The sequence below is a fragment of the Mus pahari genome, chromosome 10 (genome assembly GCF_900095145.1).
Source record: "Mus pahari chromosome 10, PAHARI_EIJ_v1.1, whole genome shotgun sequence".
In the NCBI taxonomy this organism is placed as follows: Eukaryota; Metazoa; Chordata; class Mammalia; order Rodentia; family Muridae; genus Mus; species Mus pahari.
Window position 1 is genome coordinate 40,114,592 of NC_034599.1, and position 20,473 is coordinate 40,135,064.

The 20,473-nt window shown below is 45.5% G+C and overlaps 1 protein-coding gene across 1 annotated transcript; it reads right to left on the reverse strand.

The window, feature by feature from the left end:
- Positions 1-9,475: 9,475 nt before the first annotated feature.
- Positions 9,476-19,685, reverse strand: Cd3e (CD3e molecule). Its single transcript, XM_021207981.2, has 8 exons — positions 19,635-19,685; positions 19,410-19,511; positions 17,567-17,584; positions 15,922-15,936; positions 12,228-12,443; positions 11,062-11,229; positions 10,517-10,563; positions 9,476-9,677 (listed from the first exon to the last, which is right to left on the reverse strand). Exons 2-8 carry the CDS (start codon positions 19,456-19,458, stop codon positions 9,621-9,623), a joined length of 570 nt encoding a protein of 189 aa, XP_021063640.1. The 5' UTR covers positions 19,459-19,511; positions 19,635-19,685; the 3' UTR covers positions 9,476-9,620.
- Positions 19,686-20,473: the final 788 nt, after the last annotated feature.

Genomic DNA, 20,473 nt, shown 5'->3' on the forward strand with positions numbered 1-20,473 from the left:
GGATGCTGGGATAGGATTCAGATACACTGACAGAGCAGCGAGTACTCTTTTTTTTTTTTTTTTTTTNTTTTTNGAGACAGGATTTCTCTGTGTAGCCCTGGCTGTCCTGGAACTCACTTTGTAGACCAGGCTGGCCTCAAACTCAGAAATCCGCCTGCCTCTGCCTCCCAAGTGCTGGGATTAAAGGCGTATGCCACCACACCTGGCTGTGCAGCGAGTACGAGTACTCTTAACTACTGAGCTTATCTCTCCAGATCCTGTTCCTTCCTTTTTTCATATTTTAAAAGTGTGTGTTCATGGGCACATGATCACACACTTTGTAGTGCACATGTGGGGGGTTATGTGAAGGCTAATGTTATGTTTTAAATTTAAATTAGTGGGCTAACCTATAAGCCCCAATTGTCCAAGAACAGATAACTTCCTGAAATGTTGGGGCTTATTGTTCACAGAAGATAATAAGCCATGAAATTTTGCTTTTGTAAACAAGCTTGGTTGCCCCAGCTGCACAGGAGGTGCTTACTCACCTGTAGATGGGAGAACTATAGGTAGCAATTATGTCAGGATGTATGCTTGCTCCTGATTGGACAAAGGTAGGAAGTATGCATAGCCTTGTGTGGATTTTGCTTTTATAAGCCCCTGACTAATGTAACTCGGGGCCATAGTCTGAGAATACTGGATATGGACCTGACCACTAGCCATCAACCTGGCCAGTATTTAATAAAGCTTGCTTCAGATTTGGCTCGAATTTTGTAGTAGTGGTCTTATTCTCACTGGATGGAATTAATATTTTCAGGAGGCCCCAGCAAGATCAGACCACTCATCCAAATTCTAAAGCCTGCCTCTTACTGTGGGACTCTGGGGCTGAAGGGCCACCTCAGGAGGTGCCCACTTTGATAAGTTTCAAGGCTCTGAAGTGCACTTTCAGTTTCCTGGACTACTAGAGTGAACTCCCATGTGGAGAAAACCAGCAAGCATCTATGGAGGCCTCCTCTGAAAACGAATCTTCTGCGCCATCTGGTTCTGTTGGGATCCCATCTGGGATGAGGAGGCACTCTGTGGGATCCAAATATTCTCCCATCCAAGGCAAAAGAAAAATGAGATGTTGCACCCGCCAACCCGAGTTTCTTGGTCTGATTTTGTGTCTTGTCTTTGCAGAAGTTTTGTTGCGAGCATGGGAGCCAAGATGAAAATGGACCAGGTTCAATTGAAGGTATGAATGATGGTGACTACCATGTGTTTTGTTTCTGACTTGTCTCCATTGAGTGTGTGACCTTTCTGTTTCTGTGTTTATTGGTTTTATTTTTACTGTCTCTTGTGCTTTCTGTGTTCTGTGTTTATTGGTTTGTTTTTTGTTGTCCCTGTCACCTCCAGACGCCAACCTCTGCTGCTGCTTACCATGGCTGCTTCCATGGACAGTGCTCAGAATTTTTTATCTTGGAACCTTCTGGTCGCTGGATTCAGTTTAGCGGGTGTCAGTTAGGGTTTTATTACTGCGAAGAGACACCATGACCAAGGTAACTCTTATAAAAGAAAGCATTTCACTGGGGCTCTGGTTTACAGTTTCAGAGGTTCAAGTCCATTATCACCATTGTGTGAAGCATGGCAGCATTCAGGCAGACATGGTGCTGGAAGAGCCTAGAGTTGTACATTTTGGTCTAAAGGCAGTAAATAACAGGAGGCTGTCTTCTGCAGGCAGCCAGGAGGAGGGTCTGTCTTCTGCCCCAGGTGGAGCTTGAGCATAAGACATTAAAGCCCCCCCACCCCCCAAGTCAAGCAATTTCTCCATCAAGGCCACACCCACTCTAACAAAGCCACACCTCCTAACAGTGACACTTCCCATGGGCCTGAGCATATTCAAATCACCACAGTAGGGATTCAAATATCTTCGGGTGTGAATAATATTAAGCTTGTTTTATATTGTCTTACTTTATTGAAAAGCTGGCTCTAGAGTTGGGTTATGGCTTTCCCGTCTTCAGACCCAGGCATGGTTATAAATCTCCTCTCCTATGTCAGGTAAGCCCCATGATTTTGTGACAGGAGAAAGAGAACAAAGCAGGACAGCCCTCAAGATTTGTAAGTTTATTGGGTATGGTTAAAAGTCTGTAAAATTTGTAACAAAAAGTTAATTAGAGTTCATAATACAGGGAATTGACAGTTACAAATGTATACATAGCTAATCATAAAGGAACCATGTTGCACGATGCTATCTTGGAATATAAGCAACATGTGGCTTGCTGCCATCTTCACTGCTGTCCCCCAGTGGACACAAAAGACTGCCACGTGGCTGGCAGCCATAATTTGCTAGGATTGGTGAGGGTGAGTGGCATGTGACTTCACCACCATCTTGACCAAGGTGACCACATGGAATAACCCAACCAAGGAGGGAACAACAGGTCTCCAAGATATTTTGGGTTAGGATGGGTTTTTGTATGATGATTTTTGTCCTGAAAACAAAGTTATTAAAAACAAGGTTTCTAAAAGATAGGATTAAAAACAATGCTTGTTTGATAAGGTATTAGAGCTGTGCCTCCATGCGTTCTGTACACAATAACACACCCCATGCTGGCAGCCAAACTTTGTAACACACGAATCATCCAGGTGGTAATGGTTTAAAAGGCATGGCGAGGTCATGGAGAGCAGCTGAGGCTTGGCATTGTTTATAAAACGTGTTACATTATCATGTCTTTTATTAATATCTTAAAAAATAAACAAGAGGCTAAAGAGGTAGGACCACAGCTATTAGTGCTAAACACTAAACATTAGAAACTTGAATATTCCTACCTATGAAAAAGCAAGACAGTGACTAAGCAGTCTTACACAGAGCCCACAGAATGTTTCTTCTTACCATAGGTCTATCCAGGCTGACAGAGGCTGATTTAAGAAGCATGTCTAGCTTCCTTGTCTTTGCTAATTTTGTTAAGCTTTAGATATTTTGATAGGCTGAGTCTTACAGGAAGCTGTGATATTCTGTAATGGTGTGCTATGAAAGGACCAGTCTCCCTATGGACTGTTTTTATCATTTAAAGTTTTATTTTGATACCAAAAAGCCCTTCAGTTCAGAAACTGTTATTTTTAAGGCTAAACCTAACAGGAATAAAGCCTTATAAGCCTAATCTTGTAAAAGCTATTAACGTATCATAAACTGCTAAAGATTATTATTACTTTTTTTAAAGATTTATTTATTTATTATATGCAAATACACTGTAGCTGTCTTCAGACACTCCAGAAGAGGGAGTCAGATCTTGTTACGGATGGTTGTGAGCCACCATGTGGTTGCTGGGATTTGAACTCAGGACCTTTGGAAGAGCAGTCGGGTGCTCTTACCTGCTGAGCCATCTCACCAGCCCCCTGCTAAAGATTATTAAGATGTGCATGTTAATAGTCACCTTATAAATGATTAAATTCTTTAATATGTTCAGAACTATACTTGTAGCCATGCTAAGCACAAATGCAATTTATTACAGGAATAACCTTTATTTGGCTTCTTGTATGTGTTTTCTAGATTAAGCCTAAAGCAAATAACTGAAAACAAATAAAGTTTGTTTAGAATCATGTGTACTTAATAGACCCTGGTCTTCAAACTCTTTAGAGATCTGCTGAGTATGGCATTTAAATATTTCATAGAAAATCCTTCTTGTGACAGACAGAAATGCCTCTTTTTAGAAGCAACTCTAAAATTTCCCAAGAAGATGAATGGAGTACAGACCTGAGTTGTGGTGATGCTAAAAAACACTTAGAAAACCTGCCCCACGCCTTGCCTGATGCCCAAGCCCTGCACAAAGTGTGGATGCTGTTGAGTTGACTGCCCTACTCTGTCTAGGTCAAGGCAGGCCAATTTTCCCCAAATCCTCACCCACAGGAAAATCTCTCAGACCTCCTGGCTTTGGTAGCTGAAGGTTTATGCTGTCCTGTGTAGCAGCTGAAAATGTAATGCCATCTTATGTGATAGCCAAAGACCTATAACCTCGGATACCCAACGAAACTATTGAGACCATGGGAGCCTACTAGGGTGATTGTCCAGGTAAGTCTTTATCATTTTTTTTTCCAAAGATTTATTTATTGTTATATGTAAGTACACTGTAGCTGTCTTCAGACGCACCAGAAGAGGGCATCAGATTTCATTACAGATGGTTGTGAGCTACCATGTGGTTGCTGGGATTTGAACTCAGGACCTTTGGAAGAAGCAGTCAGTGCTCTTAACCGCTGAGTCATCTCTCCAGCCCAAGTCTTTATCATTTTAATTGATAGAGAGGCCATTTGGTTCCTACCTCTTGTTATAATTTATCTTTCTCTGATCTCTGGTGGTGTTGAGGACTGACTAGCTTTGTCAGTGTGGCAGCCGGAAGCACCCAGCTTCTCCCCTAGGCTGCAGCTGCCTTGTTAGTTCAGCCCATCTGTAAACACCAGGCCTTGCACTCACCAGGCCTTGCACTTTCTAGAGTTCCTAGGCCCTTCGCTGAGAAAGGCAGCCAGGTTTGCCTTGCTAAAAGGCTCCGTGTTAAAGGATAAGCAGATTTCAGATGTCACTTTTTACTCTTCCTTTAAAAGTTTTGGTTTTTTAAGGACTCCTCTCAGTAATCAACTACTCGTGTGTCATGGGGAATGATTAGGTAGAAGTAAAAGGTTTCAAGCTTAAGTAAGTTCTGCACATCCGTGCTACCTTCTCTAGTAGTGACAAGAGCAACAGGCCCCCAAAACCTGGGCGCTGTCCCGAGGCAAAAAGTTCACGGAAACTCAGTCTCCTGGAATGGTGGCATTTTGTATAACGAATGCTCCAATGTCCTTGCTTTAGTTGGAAAACAAATCCATATGTATGCTTTCCCTTAATACATAGCCATGTTAGATCCTAGGCAGTCAGTCCTTGAGCTGACCCTGGGTTTAGGCAGCTAAGTCACTGCCNTACACAGGAATTTTCCATTCTCTAGGAAGAAGGAAGTTTGTGATCTAAAGAGGAACCAGGGTAGATACTTAGAACCATAGGTAGCCGAGTTACACCCATACACAAGTATTTACAATGGCCTAGGGTAAAGGTGGACTATAGGAACTATGGCAAGGGCATGAAGCCCTTGCCCCCAGCTACTGACCTTGAGTTGACTTTAGGTGGAGCTGTTTTTTGATCCCAGCTGTTAACATTGAATGTTATCCCAGTCGGTTCCTGCCAGCCCTTCCATGTTTGCATTCCTCTGTTTTGTGTAACTTCACTGTTTTCTTCAGTATAAATAGTCTGAAGCTCGATTTGAGAATTTGCATTCAGATACCACACTCCCTTGTGTCCTTGTCTGTTTGTCGCCCCACATTCGCCCAAATTCTCGCTCACCTGCAACCAGAGACCTGTTCCACGCAGATCCGGGACCCAAGAAAAGTCCGTCTGTGGCAGGTCCGAGGAAGTGATTTAAGGTGTAAGAAGAACAAGAAATGTTTCAGATGCTTTTCCTTCTTGCTATGTTATCATCATGCTAAGGTTCCAAAAGTTCAGAGTTTTAACATTGATCAGTGGAGTTCTGGTAAGCTGCAAAAGCACTGACTGCCATTATCAGTTGCAAGCTCAAGATTTTAAATTCCTTTGGCTGTCTTCTAAGGGTAGACTTAAAGGCACTTCACATCAGGCTAAAACCATCTCTGACCAATCTCTGTACCTAGCCCCCTGGACAGAGAAAAGATTGTTCAAGCTTTTTAACTGAAAGCTTTCTCTATGACTCAAAGACGTGAGTCTACTCCTGATGTTTTGCAGACACCTGCCAGCTGCCTTTTCTACAACGTGGATTTTAGTACAAATTACAAACACTGGTAAACTTCTGTCCCTGGTCGATATCTGTCCCAGCAGAATTTCCACTTGGCTGACAAACACCATCCAGGAATCAGCTGTGGACTACACAACCTGTTCCAAGTGACTAAGAGCCCTGGCCTTGCTGAAAGCTGATGTGGACAACAGTTCAGCAGATGTGGTTGCTCCCTGTCTCTCTAGCTGGGCCAGCTAACCAGATGCTTCTGCTGAGTCATCCCCTCCTGGCCTTTGACTAGCATTCCAGCCTTCCTGAGCCCTGGCAGTGCTGTCCTAATTTCAACAGGAAGTAGTTAGAGAAGAGAGGACATTACCCTTTACCCTCTACAAAAGGCGGGAAGGTTGGGTTAAAAGGAAACTCCATGGTATATGGGACAAATAGGCACCTATAGATCCTATTGACGTATGAGGATAGGTACCTGCTAAAACCAAATAGACCCAGATCTATTAACAAGTAGAATCATTAGCTGAAGTAGTTCTAGATAGGACACCAGCTCTATGTAAAATAAGGTTATTGTATCACTTTTAAAAATTGTTACTTCTCTGCAAACTACTCAGGAATCATAAGAGATAGTCTGAATGTACTAAAAAAAACAAACAACCCCACCAAAACGAAACAAAACAAACAAACCCAAACTTACAGAAAAACAGGCCCCAAGATGAGACAAATGAATGGCTCCCATTCTCATTTTTGGGCTCCACCTAGGTAGTAGTTCTGCTGTCAACCATCACAAGGCCTTTGCTCTTCTATTTCTGCTAACTACTAATAACCTTGCATCATTAATACCTTAACTAGATATGTAAATTGCCGTCTGGGTGCCATTAAGCTGATGGTTATTAGATCTTAATATGAGCTGGTATCCACTTTAGAGTCAAGGATTTGAGTCAGGATACACAACTCAAAAAGGAAATATGATGGCTAACATTATGTCTAAGTATAAATTACTGCATATAAGAGATCTAACTATTAAACAAAATGCCTCTAACCTATAAGCCCCGCTTGCTCAAGGACAGTCAACTTCCTGGAATGCTGGGGGCTGTTGTTCATGGAAGATAACGAGCCGTGAGTTTTTGCTTCTATAAACAAGCTGGGTTGCCCCAGTTGCACAGGAAGTGCTTGGTCACCCATTGCCAGCAGGTTCACAGGCAGAAAGTGTGTCAGGGTGTATACTTGCCCCTGACTAGGTGAAGGTGGGAAGAAATAGGTAGTTGTATGGGTTTTGCCTTTATAGCCCCTGCCTTATAAAGGGCCAGAGCTCTGGGGATAGAGTGTGCATATGGATCTGGCCAGTATCCATAGACTTGGCCAGTAAAAAGCTTGCTTCAAATTTGGCTCAAAAATTGTGGTGGTTCTCTTCTAGCCTGGTGGGGTTAGCAGTCAGAGGATAATTTATGAAAGTTGGTTTTCTTCTACCATGTAGGTTCTGGGAATCAAACTCGGGTCTTCAGGCTTGGTGGCAAGCACTGTCGCCTGCTAAGCCGTCTTACTGGCTCCAGAATAAACTAACTGCTATTCTATTTGGAGTAAGAGCTGTGTTCTGCATGACCCCCACTCTCCTTAACACAGCATCTGCCTTCATCCTATCTTATCCTGCCTCCAACCCATATAGAAAACAGACTATAGATTTCAGCTCCATCTCCAACTCCTCCATCTTCCCAGAGACATATGGTAGGAGGAAGAACATTGCCATGGTCACAGTCATAGTGGGTAGGTGCCAGAGTGTTGGAGTTAGAAGCAGAGCATTACTAGTGCACACTTTTAATCCTGGCACTTGGGAATCAGAGGCACAGGCAGGAGGATCTCGGTGAGTTTGAGGATAGTTTGGTCTACATAGTTTCTATTCTACATGCTGAGTTCTAGGACAGCCAGAGCTACATAGGAAGACCCTGTCTTAAAAAAAAAAAAGCCCTGAAATTAGACAGCTTTAGCTATAGACAGAAGATGACAACATCTATTTGTGGAGTCTCTATAAGGATTAAATGAGACAACACATATAGGGCTAATAACAACTTCTGGAGCATGGTAAATGCTCAGTAGACACCAATGTTAATGCTTTTTATCATGTGGAGCTATGAACGTCCTTGACTGGACACAATCAAATATATGCTGGACAAAATCTGCCACTCCTGGGCCAGCCTGTGTTTGGTGATGGGCAAAATCACCAAGACTCATTTTAACATAAGCATCAATGCTTAGAGAGGAAAAGGTGACTATTTAGTGGAGACCAACTAGCAGGAATTGTAGTTACAAGTCCAATGCTGAGTATGGGCAGTGTGTGGACCGATGCTAGGCACAGAAGCTAAAGTCATATAACAAAAAGCCCTAAAGTCAGCAGGGATGTGTCTGAGGGCAGAAAGGTAGAGATGCGTGTCTGCTGGCTTGAGCTGGCCTAGGATAGCGTGCTTGGGCTCTGGATTCCTCTCTCCTGCAAGCAGAGTGTGTGGGAGACCAAGAACCACATTCTCTCAACATTAGCCTTCAGTGTCTAGTTCCCGGCTTCCACCACACCTCTCTCATCCTCACTCCCAGCACAGCCCACATCCTGTTGTATAACCACCACTGCCTGGGGCTTCAGGCAGCTGCCTCCAGGGCAGGAGGGAACCGCACGTGCGCACACCCAGGGCAGGAGGGAACCGCATGCACGCGCACGCACACACACACTGCACGCATGGCTTTTCTCCTCTTCCCTGGGCTCTGCTCAGCAGCACTTCCTGGCAGCTGACAGAAACCAATTTCTCAGCCCCAACTCCTTCCTCACCGTCTCTTCTTGTATCTCCACCTGCAGTTCAGATGCCCTGTGTGTCTCAATCATCTTATGGACCAAGCACTTCACAAGGACCCATCCATCACTCTCTGCACCTTCGACGATGCGATACATGTGGAGAGATTGCTAGCGTCCACCTCCTCTAATGGAAAGCACTACACTGAGTGCCTGGGCAGGGTCTGAACTTCCTTAGGACACAGGCTGCTTTGAAGAACCTTCCAGAAGAAGAGACATAACTTTTCCAGCCAATACACTTTATTGCCTTTTGCATTAGCAGAGAGGGGGCTGGTGTATTCATGGAGATGGAGATGACCATACAAGGACCTGAGGGGAAACCTGGAGAGGCGCCTGTGGCAGGGGTTGGGTTAGGATCTATAAATGGGGCAGGACCTGTGCCAATGATTATAGAATCCATGCCCAGAGAAGAGTGTAAAACACAGAGTTTTAAAAAAAGAAAAAACAGAAAGCGGGTGGGGGGTGGGGTGGGGACACCCTCGTGGAGACAGGGGCGTGGGGAGGAGGTATGGGGTGTATAACAGTCGGAGGATGGGCTGGGAGGGGAATAAAATCTGGAGTGTAAAAAAAAAAGATTAAATAAAAAGAAGGAATAAAAAAGAGAAAAGAAGAAGAAAAAGAAGAGAAAAAACAATAAAAAAATAAATAAAAAAACAAAAAAAAAGAGAAAAGAAAAGAAAACCTAAAAAGAAAGAAAGAAAAAGAAAAGAAAAACAGAAAGCTATAGGAAAGGGCTGGCTATGAGGACCAATTAGGAGAGGAAAAGGACTGAAGGCAGAGGACACTGGTGAAGCAGCGGGGAGCTGGCAGGGAATGGCAGCAGGTGGCTGGCTAACAATCTGACCAGCCGCGATATTTCAAAGGATGTTGAGTCAGCAATGTCCCAGTACTGGCTATTAGCAGAGGAAGCAGGAGAGCAAGTTTCTAGGACATGTGTTCACTGGGAGGCTGAAGAACAGGCTGCGGAGTCTGCAGTCTGTCCAGAGTACAAGGAGTAGCAGGGTGCTGGGAGGACTGGATCTGGGTCCACAGAAGGCGATGTCTCTCTCTCCTATCTGTCAGATTGCTCTCTGATTCAGACCAGAATACAGGTCCCGCTGGCCTTTGCGGATGGGCTGAGGGTAGAACGGGAAGGGTGGTTAGGACGGTGGGAGGAAGGAGATATGAAGGGAGAATAAGGCGTTGGAGCATTGGCTGGTTTGGAGTCAGGAGGAGTCCAGTCGTAACTTGGTACACTTAAGCCAGTCTCTTCCTTCTGGCAGCTTCAACTTCCCTAACTCAGCCGTGGAGGCTGCAAACACTGACTTTTGCCAGGGTCACTGGAGTTACTGTGATCTTTAAGTACCTCCTTCCTGGTGTTCTAAGTTTTGTTCGGTTCATCCAATGTGATAGTGAAAAGCTTCATGGACTGCTGGTGCACAGTCACACGGAGGGAAGCCCTGGTGCGAGGCAGTAACTCTTCAATTGCCAAATCAAACGGCAGCCTGGTGGGAGAGGGGCTGTGGTGCCTGGCTGCATGCATGTGCTTGTGTGTGCACATGACAGAGGGAAACTAGGGGCTATTATTAATCCAGCACAGTGCCTTTGTAACGACTGGCTGACTGTACTGGGGCATGCTAGTGGGACACCATCCTTTTCCTATCTATCTGGTTAACATCTGCAAATGTGGTATCCTCCACGGCTGAATCTCAGCCCAGCAAGTAAGAGAAAGAGGCATGTTTCCCTTCCTCTACATGAGGCATGTCTCCTTTCCTCTGCATGATTGGGGGAGTCAAACAGCCTTTGAGATAGTCCCGTTATAACATGAAGAAGGCAGAGAAGGCAGGGACATGGGTAGCCTGTCCTGAGAGCCCTGGGAGAGCAGCTTGAAGTGTCTGGCAGATAAGATGGACAGTCCCTGCTGGTCTCTCTAGGAGGGGCCCCCTCCAACGTGCCACCCACCATATCCAGTTACCTCGTAGTCTGGGTTGGGAACAGGTGGTGGCCGCTCCTTGTTTTGCCCTGCAGAGGACAGAGGGGGAAAGTACTGTATCCATGCTGAACGCCAATTTTGCAGGAAAGATGGCTGCTAGTTGATCCAACCCAAGGGAGGGCAATCCCCTCTGTTCTTTCTGCTAATCCTCTTTTCCCACCTAGCTGCCTTTCCTTCACCCAATCCCTAAGGCCTCCCATACTTTCTCATCACGTGTGACTCCTCCATTATCTCTGCAGGGGGAAGGGAGAGGAAGAGGTACCAGCTAAAATCCTGAGCTTGGGGACTGAATCTGTTTACTACGGAGCATTCCAGGCATTGGAGGAAGCCCACTGGCTTGGTTGGTCAGGGTTGGTCTTCAGAGGTTTTTAGGATGGGAGGAGAGGAATGATTTCGAATGGGGGACCCTTGATAGGGATCTTGTTATCACCAAGAATGTGCTTAAGAAGCTGTTTGGAATCTGCTGTAGACTTGGTGCCCATCCTGGTCCAGGCTAGATGCCTCCTGACCCAGGTCTATGGTTTTACCTCTGGGTCTGCTACCAGCACCGGTTCCTCGGGTCACAGGCTTGGCCTTGGCCTTCCTATTCTTGCTCCAGTAATAAACGACCATCAGCAAGCCCAGGGTGATACAGATGTCAACAATGATGATTATGGCTACTGTAGTCAGGTCCACCTCCACACAATTCTCACACACTGCAGGGTACAGGGGTGGAGGAGGGAGAAAAATGACCCCCAAAAGATAATAAATACCAGGATATGGGAGAAGAGGAAGAAACAAATGAAGACAAGTCTCCCTTAGACACCTGCACCATCAGCTAGCCAGCACCAGAGTCTTCCCCGCAGTGGTGTCCGATGAGAATGATAATAAAAAACAATGTGGGTGATTATGGTTACAGGCTCTGGAGTCTCAGCTCTATTACTCATTAGTTGTGGGGATTTTTTCAGGCCACAAAGCCTCTCTGTTTTCACATCAACAAAATGGGAATAGAAATGGGCTAAACCTATATGACTGATGTGGGCATGGCAGGAAAGGATACCATCGTATGGGCCTTCCGGGTGGAGCTCAGAGGTATAAGGCTTGCCTAGTGTTCCCCAGGCCCTTGGGTAGCTGAGGCATGTGTAGGGATTACAAATACTTAGGCTGGAGGTGGTGATACACGCCTTTAATCCCAGCACTCTGGAGGCAGATCTCTGAGAGTTTGAGGCCAGCCTGGTCTACAGAGTGAGTTTCGGGATATCCAGGGCTATTATGAAAGAGAAAACCCAACCCAACAAACAAACACCCAAGCAAAACCTCAAACCAAAGACAAATACAGTACCTGACAGATGGAGCTCCTATTGTCTATTGTGATGGCTGCGTTTGGGACTTTTAGGTAGTGGCCCTGAGTCTCTCTGGATGTCCTTGTAATAAAATGGGGCTCTGAATAAGTGATTCCCCTCAACTCATGATAGTAGTAAGCTATTGATTCTGGGTACGTCACAAGGCAGGTGACCCAAGCCTTCATCTGTGGGAAGTTGCTGGTTTACACCGGTACCAACGGAGTTAACCAGACAACTCTAGGCCACACCGTGCAATCCACTTTTCAGAAAATACTGAATATGTGGCCCCAGGGAGCCTGGGGCGGAGGGGAGGAGGAGCTGAGAGATGACAGGGTTCTTGAGAAGGCTGATTTGGGAGGAGCCCGAGTTACCTCGAGCTTTCAGGTACAGGTATGCGTTTTTCTTTGAGGCTTCTATGTAGCAGACATAGTAGCCACTGTCCTCGACTTCTGAGAAATCCTCTAGCACCAGGAGCTTATCATTCTTTTTAGGCAGTATCTGGTCATTTTTTTCCCATTTTAAGTTGTCGTCACTCTCTAGAGGGCATGTCAACTCTACACTGGTTCCTGAGATGGAGACTTTATATTCTGGGAAAAGAAGAAAAGGGAAGGGGATTGAAGGGAAATGTCACAAATGTCAAATTAGTGCTGCGAGAGGCAACTAGATACAGGAAGTTACTTATCACTGGGTGTCAAGGTTTGATTGCTAGAGAGGTGTCCTGACTGACTAGAGAAGGTGGGAGAGGGAATGTGTGAATAGAGAAGGGACAGAGAACATTCTGGAAGTTGGCTTTAGCATATAGGCAGTAGACAGGGACTTGGGAAGGGAGGGTGAAAGTAGAGAAAACCCCACAAGAGTCCTTATTTGGAATCTTTCTAAAATAGATGCTGAGAATGTAACAGGAACTTCTCAGTTCCTGGGGCTGATCTCTCTCAATCCGTTCTCTCCCCGCCACCCGTTGGTTTCTATCTTCTGACAGGGTGTCAATAAAGCATTGTAAACTCACGTGTCAGTGCCCCATCATCTGCAAATGAAAAAGAAACAGTAAGAAAAGAACAATGGCTTACACACTTCAATTTGAGGTAAACATCTTCTAGACAGAATAGATAGCAACCCATCAAGAACCGTAAGCCCTAGAGGTGACGTCTGGATTCAGCCCCTGGAGAGATGCTTTTGTATAATCCAGATACTTCAAGTTCAAAACACAGGAGCATGTGCCCATAAGCCAGAACTATGGAAACTAGAGAGCCATCAGACAGAAAACTCGAGGATGTTTCCCCTGCTTCAGCCAGAACCATCTTCCACAGCTGTCACAGGGTCTTGGAAACAAGGACTTCTGTGAATCTGAATCACCGACTATGGATTTTTTATAAATTTCTTTTCTTTTTGTTTTGAGACAAGGTCTCATGGAGTCAGGGCTGGTCTCAAATTTGTTATGAAGCTGAGAGCGATCTTCAACTTCTGATCCCGCTGCCTCTAACTCCCGAGTTCTGGGGTTCTAGGTGCATAACACTAGGCTCAGTTCATGTGGTGCTGAGGACCGAACCCAGGGCTTTGTGTAGGCCAGGCAAGCATTCTGCTGACTGAGCCCCAGCCCCAGCCTCTGATTTTTTTTCCTTTAAAGTGATTGAAGCTGCTTTTAATCAAGATCAAATGTCTTTTCGATATATGTTCAATATATGCCTACATTGACTCTGAGTGACCCAAGGCACTTTTTAAGTGCACAGTTTAAGAGGATGGCTCTTTCTGTAAAGAATAACCTGACACTGCATTGTCTCTGAGTATAATGGATTCTCTTGTTTGGTTGGTGGGAGGAGCCAGGGCTGTGGGCAATGGAAGTCCACTCATATAAACCACACTCCCTATAGCAGGCATTGTTTTTGAGGTGGGCTGGTGGTCCTTCTAGGAGTTATGGCTGGATCATGGACACTACTGGGATATGCCAGAGCCCTGCCATGACAGGATCTGAGCTGGAAGGGAGAAAATGGAGGTGGGTGGCTCAGACACAAAGAGACAGAGACTAACTAGGCTGTGTGAGGAACAAGTCACTGAACCTCTCTGAGCCTCAGCTTGTTTGTTCCTTTTTAAAAGCCTTTATTAAGTCAGTCTTGCTTTGTCACCTGGTCTGGCCTCACACAACACCTTCCTGCCTTGGTCTCTTGAGTGCTGGGATTACAGACATACACCACGGCTCCCAGCTTCAAGTCTCCTCATCGGGGGAATGGGGGCCAAATGACTGCCTCAGAGGCATCTGAGAGAATTGAAGGGACCCTGAAGGTGAACGTGGATTGGTGTAGCAGATGCTCATGACAATTGCTGCTTTCTTGCCTCTCTTCTCCCTGGGATCCTGCTACCATGGAGAACAGTGCTGGGCTCACACTCAGCCACTCAGCAGCCACCCGGCTGGGCCTTCGTACACACAGATCCTGCTCTACCAGCCGCCAGCTGGGAGCTGGGTAAATGAAAATAGAGGGTTACTTTGACTTAATTTTTACCATTGATGTTTCCTAGAAAGCTTATGTGAATCAAAAATCATAAATAAGGTAAAATGATAAAGTAACTATATATTATGTTTAGGAGGTTAGTTTGAAAGCATGTTAAAAAAAAAAAAGAGCTTACAACCCTATTGGTCCAAATTCAACATCAGAGTGTTGGTCTATACATGCTCATACAAAAACAGGATACCCATGGATAGAAACAGATGTGTTCGTGAAGTTTGTACACATCCCCTTTTTATAAACATCCATGGTATTTCACAATGGTTAAGAAATTGAGCTTCCTGTAAATTATTTACCCTTCATTGGTTGGACTATCATTTCTAATCTTCTTCTTCTTCCTTATTTAGGGCAACAGTTAGAACATATATGCTCAACAAAATCTTAACACTCATTTTTCTATTCAAGTTCTAACCAGGTCTGACTGTGCTCAGCTTCTAAGGTATACATACATCTCTTCTCACCCCCTTTCTCCCTGAGACAGAGGCTTCGCTATGGAGCTTTGGCTGACCTGGAATTTACTAGGTAGACTAGGCTGGGCTCCGACTCAGAGTTCTATCTGCCTCTGCCTCCAGAGTGCTGAGATTAAAGTTCATGTACCGTTACACCCATTTAATCCCTTTTAAAAGAGATTTAAAAGAAATTTTATGTGTATGTTTGCTTGTTTGTATGTACAGAGATGTGTGGATGTGCCTAGAGTCCAGAAGAAGATGGAATTGGGTACTGAGAACTGAACTTTGGTTCTCTGAAAAAGTAGCAAGTGGTCTTAACTGCTGAGCCATCTCTCCACATACCCCCACCCTCGTGTTTATTCCCTATAATCAGCAAATTTCTATAGAACTCCCAAATGCCATCTACTGACTTCTATGGTACTGTGTGAGAGTCTTGGATAAATCATTAAGCCCTCACAAGGCTGTAGGGTGTTTTCATTTCCACACAATGATCGAATAGCACAGATATAAGTTATCCATTATCACTCAACAAATAGGATCCAAACCGTGGCAGTCGAGCCTCAGGGGAGGATTTATCTCCTCTGCCTCAAGCATCCTTCTGCCCTAAAGTACAATTGAAACCTTTAAAACCCAGTTCAAGAACCACACCCCCCTTGTCGCCTGCCTCAGTTACGCTTTGCAGAGTTTGCCATTCTTTTTATATTTCATTTTTCCTTCTGCACCTACTCATTTGTGTGCAGCATCAAATATCCGTGTCTCTTACAAGACAGTTGGCTTCTCGAGGACAAAGAAGGAGCAAAATATGAATATTCTGTTCATTTACTCACTCAAATATACTTCATAGAGTATCCCACTGCGGGCCAGGAACCAAGGTCAGGCAAATGAAATGCTGTCTTGGCTTTCAAGGAACTTCTGGTTCATACAAAACCAAGTCTATGTGCCTTTCCCTAACAGTATGCTCAGAGAAGCACACAAACAGACATGGAAGCTAGGAACACAACCAGAATCATCTCAGACAATCCCAGTCTCCCTCTCTTAGCTGTGGTTCCCATTGTGGTGGTCTCTCTCATTAGTTTATTCTACACCCGAGAGGGGCCGCATAGAGCAAATCTTCTTACCAATGTCCTCGGTATCTGAAAGGGAAGCAGTAGGAAGTTGTTAGTAATATTCTTATCAGTGACTAAGACCCACCCTACTTCCAGGAGTTAGGACCCTTCCTTCCCTCAATCTTCAGAGCACAACGGATCTTGAAGTCCCTTTGACTGCATATGACAAAGTGTTCAGAGCCTTGCATTCTTCATTCTATACCTGTTGGCTATGCACTAGGTATACGGTGAAGGGGAAGGGGCCTGTCACAGTTGCTGCTTTTGAACACAGTGTTGCTTCTCTGTCTGGAGGCGATGACTGGACAGAGAGGTTTCCAGGTTTGGGATGGCCTGGGTTTTATTTCCCCACCCAAGAAAGTAAAGTTCAGGCTAGTGCACACGTAGACACCCACATTCAGACCACGCAAGCACGTGGTTATGAATGTGCACCCAGATGCCACCCCAAAGCTTAACCAGGGTCACCCTATGCACGCATTCTGGCCAATCTCACATCCTCTACCAACCTCATATAAAACAGGAAAAGCAGAAGAATGAAAACCACTGATACTTTTTTTTTTTTTGAGACTGGATTTTTCTGTGTAGCCCTGGCTGTTCTGGACTCATTTTGTAGATCAGACTGGCCTTGAACTCACAGAAATCCACCTGCCTCTGCCTCCTAAGCACAGGGATTAAAGGCATGTACCACCATGTCTGATGCTTTTAAATTGTTTATTTGTGTATGTTAGTGTTCCTGTGAGCGCACGTGTGTGTGTGTGTGTGTGTGTGTGTGTGTGTGTGTGTGCGCGCGTGTGTGGAGTAGACATTAGGCGTCTTCTGCAACAGCTCTCCATCTTACTGCTTAGAGACAAGGTGTCTCACTGAACCTGGCCCTTGAAGACTAGGCTATACTGGCTGCCAGGAACCCCCGGGGATCCTCCTGTCTCTGCTTTCCCCATGCTTGGATTGTGCCTGATTCTTGCCAGGCAAACATTTTATCAACCAAGTCACCTTCCCAGCTCTACTTTAAACTTTTAGACAATTTTAAATTGTCCAGACACATTATTGTCTGGTTCTCTTGGTTCTCTAACCTGGGGTACATCTATGATGGAAAGGAGGAGAAGAATCTTTCACTGCTGTCCGTGGAATATCTAAGGGAAGCCTTGACCAGGCTGTTCTCCAAATACGGTCAGTTCTGAGAAAGGCGTTCTTAAGTGATTTGCTCATTAGACAAACGTCACGGCACACATGTACACAAACCTACGTGGCAGAGGCCACTGTTCACTCAACCATATGGTGTGCCCACAGTTCACCTAGACCATCTAGTGTAGAGAGCTGTGTCTACTGTTCACCTAGACTATAGCGTGTCCACTGTTGTATCCACTGTTCACCTAGACTATATAGTGTTAAGTGTTGTATCCAGCCCTCAAAGCTCTGCAGTATATAATTATACTGCTCAGACGATCACAACACAAATGGTAAGTGTCTGTGTATGGGCACACAAAACAGATACAGTGAAATACCAGGTGATGGGAGCTTTCCAGCTCCACTATGATTGCATGGGATCGCTGCCGTATAGATTGTCCATCAGTTATAGACTGGATCACTGTTGTTTAGCGTGACAGCCAGAGTCACAAGTCCTGTCATAACTTTCATAGCAAAGAAAGAGATCATATCTTACCGTCCTGGCAAGTGCCAACTGGAAAACAAACAGAAGAGCCAGGAGTTAGTACGTGCTGTGAAGGCCTGAAATTCCAAACAAAGAGTTGTGCTCCTGTCTGACTAGCACTGGCATCTCAAGTCCCTTTCACCCACCGTCACATAACAGTCATTTCTATACCACGGGAAAGGTCATTTCCTACAGGGCATCAAGCAGAGGATCGCAGCCAATTCAGGAGGAAGCGGGATGAGGAAACTTCTAACATTCAATGGGAATGCACAGTGTTTAGCAAATAGAAGTCAAGAAAGCTGAGGCTCCTTTCAAGAAAGAGTCACGGAGCGTTGCAGCTCCATTTTGAAAACTGCTCTCTGACTTCGGACGGAAAACAAGCCCTTGGTGGGCGCGGGTGTTAGGATTCTTTCTCATTCTGTCTTTGCTGAGCTCAAATTTTCCATTTGTTTTCTGCTTGAGACCGAGGTGGGGATATTTGAAAGCCTGACTACTCGGTGACTAGAGCCTGTGCATGGGGCTGTCCTGGGTTCCCTCATCAACACTCACTTGGGTCTGTCACAGTGGCCAGTTTCCCCTGCATCACCCAAGTATTTTGCTTATGAACAGCCTCAGTGTAGGTAAGGCGTTCTGCATCCCAAGAGCAGACAAAGCACATATCTACGGTGCTTGAGTCTTCAATTATTTATTTAATTTAAGGGATAGTACAATTAATGACTGTTTCTTGCAGGAGTCATAGTTTGCCCCTTGAGACTCAAAGTGTGTTCCTTGGACCAGTCCCATATAAATAAACCCAAAGCTTGTTAGAAATATGGGATGTTGAAGGAGGCGCTGGCCCAAGCTTAGAATCCCAGCATTCAGGGGGCTAAGGCAGAAGGACACAGCGTTTAAGACCAGTCAACCTAAACTGTCTCATGAGCCTCTGTCTCACAAGCCGTCAGCCAACTCTCCCAGGACCCACAGTGAAGGTGTGTGCACAGTCAAGGTTGAGAAACCCAAGGTGAAGCAGGAAATGGAGGCACACGGCTGTGGTTCTGAGAGAGGAGCCTGACTGTGGCAATTTTCTAGGTCTTTGACATAAAACTCTCACGAGCCATTTGCCTCACAAAGTGCACGCAGCCCTCCTGAGCTCAGGCCCTGTCGACAGACATCCCTGGCTTCCCAGATCAACTGCCGGAATTGTTATGATTATTCAATCGTGCATGACAATTTCATCCGTAAGACAGGAACCGTACCACTTTTCTTCCACGGAAGAAGTAAGAATCAAATTGATTAACTCTTGTTTCTCTGTGCAGTGCATGCACTTAGCAAAGAGCCGTGTGCGTGCGTGCATGTGCATGTGCGTGTGCGTGTGTGCGCACGCGAGTGTGCATGTTGTTTATGTGCTCGCAAGTATTTACCAATTCTATCCCACCTTACTTCCCCAAAAGGATGAACGAGTTGGAATCTCTTGGTCACTTCCAAAAGACTGGAAATTACAAAGCGTTTGTCTCAAAGATACCAAGCTGGGTCGAGCCTGGGTCTAACTGTCCTGTCTCCCCCAAACCAAGAGAGGCACTATCTCTGCTCATTCCTTGTGTTAGTTCTTAGCATTGCTCAGTTTGCAGACAGACGGGCGACCTCTTCTCTCAGTTGATGAGATCAACCCAACTGATTTCCTTCGCTTGTCTCCTGAACTGTCTCCCTGCACCTGGGTCACATTTCTTTCCTGTCCCCAGCTCTTGTCCCCCCCTCCCTAACGGTATCACCAACAGTTCCTTGATTCTTCTAGTCTCTGCGGCACCAGCTGCACCGGGCAAGACTGTGAGCCTTGCAATGGCCTGGGAAAGCACCGCCCTTTCATTCCCCAACTCACCTGCTAGGAGGCTGAGGCCCAGGACACCCCAGAAAGTGTTCCACCGCATCCTCTCAGAATGCTCGCTCTACTAAGATGGCGGACACAGCCAGCTCATTACTTCTGAAAGAGAAACAGATGAAGTTTTCAACACACTGGCTGCATGTAAAGCCCCTGGATCATTGGTTGCCATAGTAGGATGAAGGGGAGTGAGTGGGGGGGGGCACTTTACAAGGAGAGACTTACCATTTCTGAAGAAGGTACCAGAAGCAGGCAGGGGAGGCAGGTGTCTGAACCCCACACAGGAAGTGTAGTGGGAACTCAGGGCCCGCCTGCCTGCTCCACGTCACTTGGAAATGTTCAAGGCAGAAGCCTCCGCCTTTGTTAACTGAGGAAATCCGGGCCTCACAGCCTTCCCATAAGGATGAACAAGGGAGTTCCAGCAAGCCCCCGAACATGCTGTCAAAAACACTTACCTGTACCCCGTGCAAAGCACCTCCACACTGAGGGCGCCTTCCTTATGCATAACCCCTCCAGCGGAGGCAGGAAGCCCATTGAAACACTCAGTATCTGCCATCTTTTGTGGTGCCCTTGGCTTTGAGCAGCAGGATGGAGTGGAGCCGGCTCATTAATAATCTTCAGGGGGCTTGGTTTGCTTTTCTTTCTTTCTTGGAGACAGGATTTTAGCATGTAGCTGTCCTGGCCTTTGATTGCACATGCTAGGCAGTTGCTGGACAATGAGAGAGCCATATGGCTCCTCCTGTCTTTGTCCTGATGCTATGCTAGGGGCTCTACTTAAGCACCCCACTAGGTTAGTTTTTAGCATTATTATTTAAAATCCAGCAGAAGTACTTTCTGAGCTATAAGCAACCATCTTTTTCTTTGTAAATAATGTTTATTGACTTTGCTCTTTGATAATTTCATACACGTGTAACACACTTTCTGATGATTAATTTCCCTTTCTCCACAAGTCTTCCTACATTCTTCTTTTATTAAAAAGTTTTTACATTATTTATTTACCTATTTATTATATGTGTATATGTGTGGGCATAGACTTGCCACAGCATGTGTGGAAGTCAGAGGGT

Coding starts and splice junctions, on each gene's coding strand:
- Cd3e (XM_021207981.2), bottom strand. CDS start 19,458: ATGCGGTGGAACACTTTCTGGGGTGTCCTGGGCCTCAGCCTCCTAGCA. Junction 11,230..12,227: donor CCTGTACCTGAAAGCTCGAG/GTAACTCGGGCT, acceptor TGTACCCTGCAG/TGTGTGAGAATTGTGTGGAG. Junction 9,678..10,516: donor TTCCCAACCCAGACTACGAG/GTAACTGGATAT, acceptor TTCTACCCTCAG/CCCATCCGCAAAGGCCAGCG.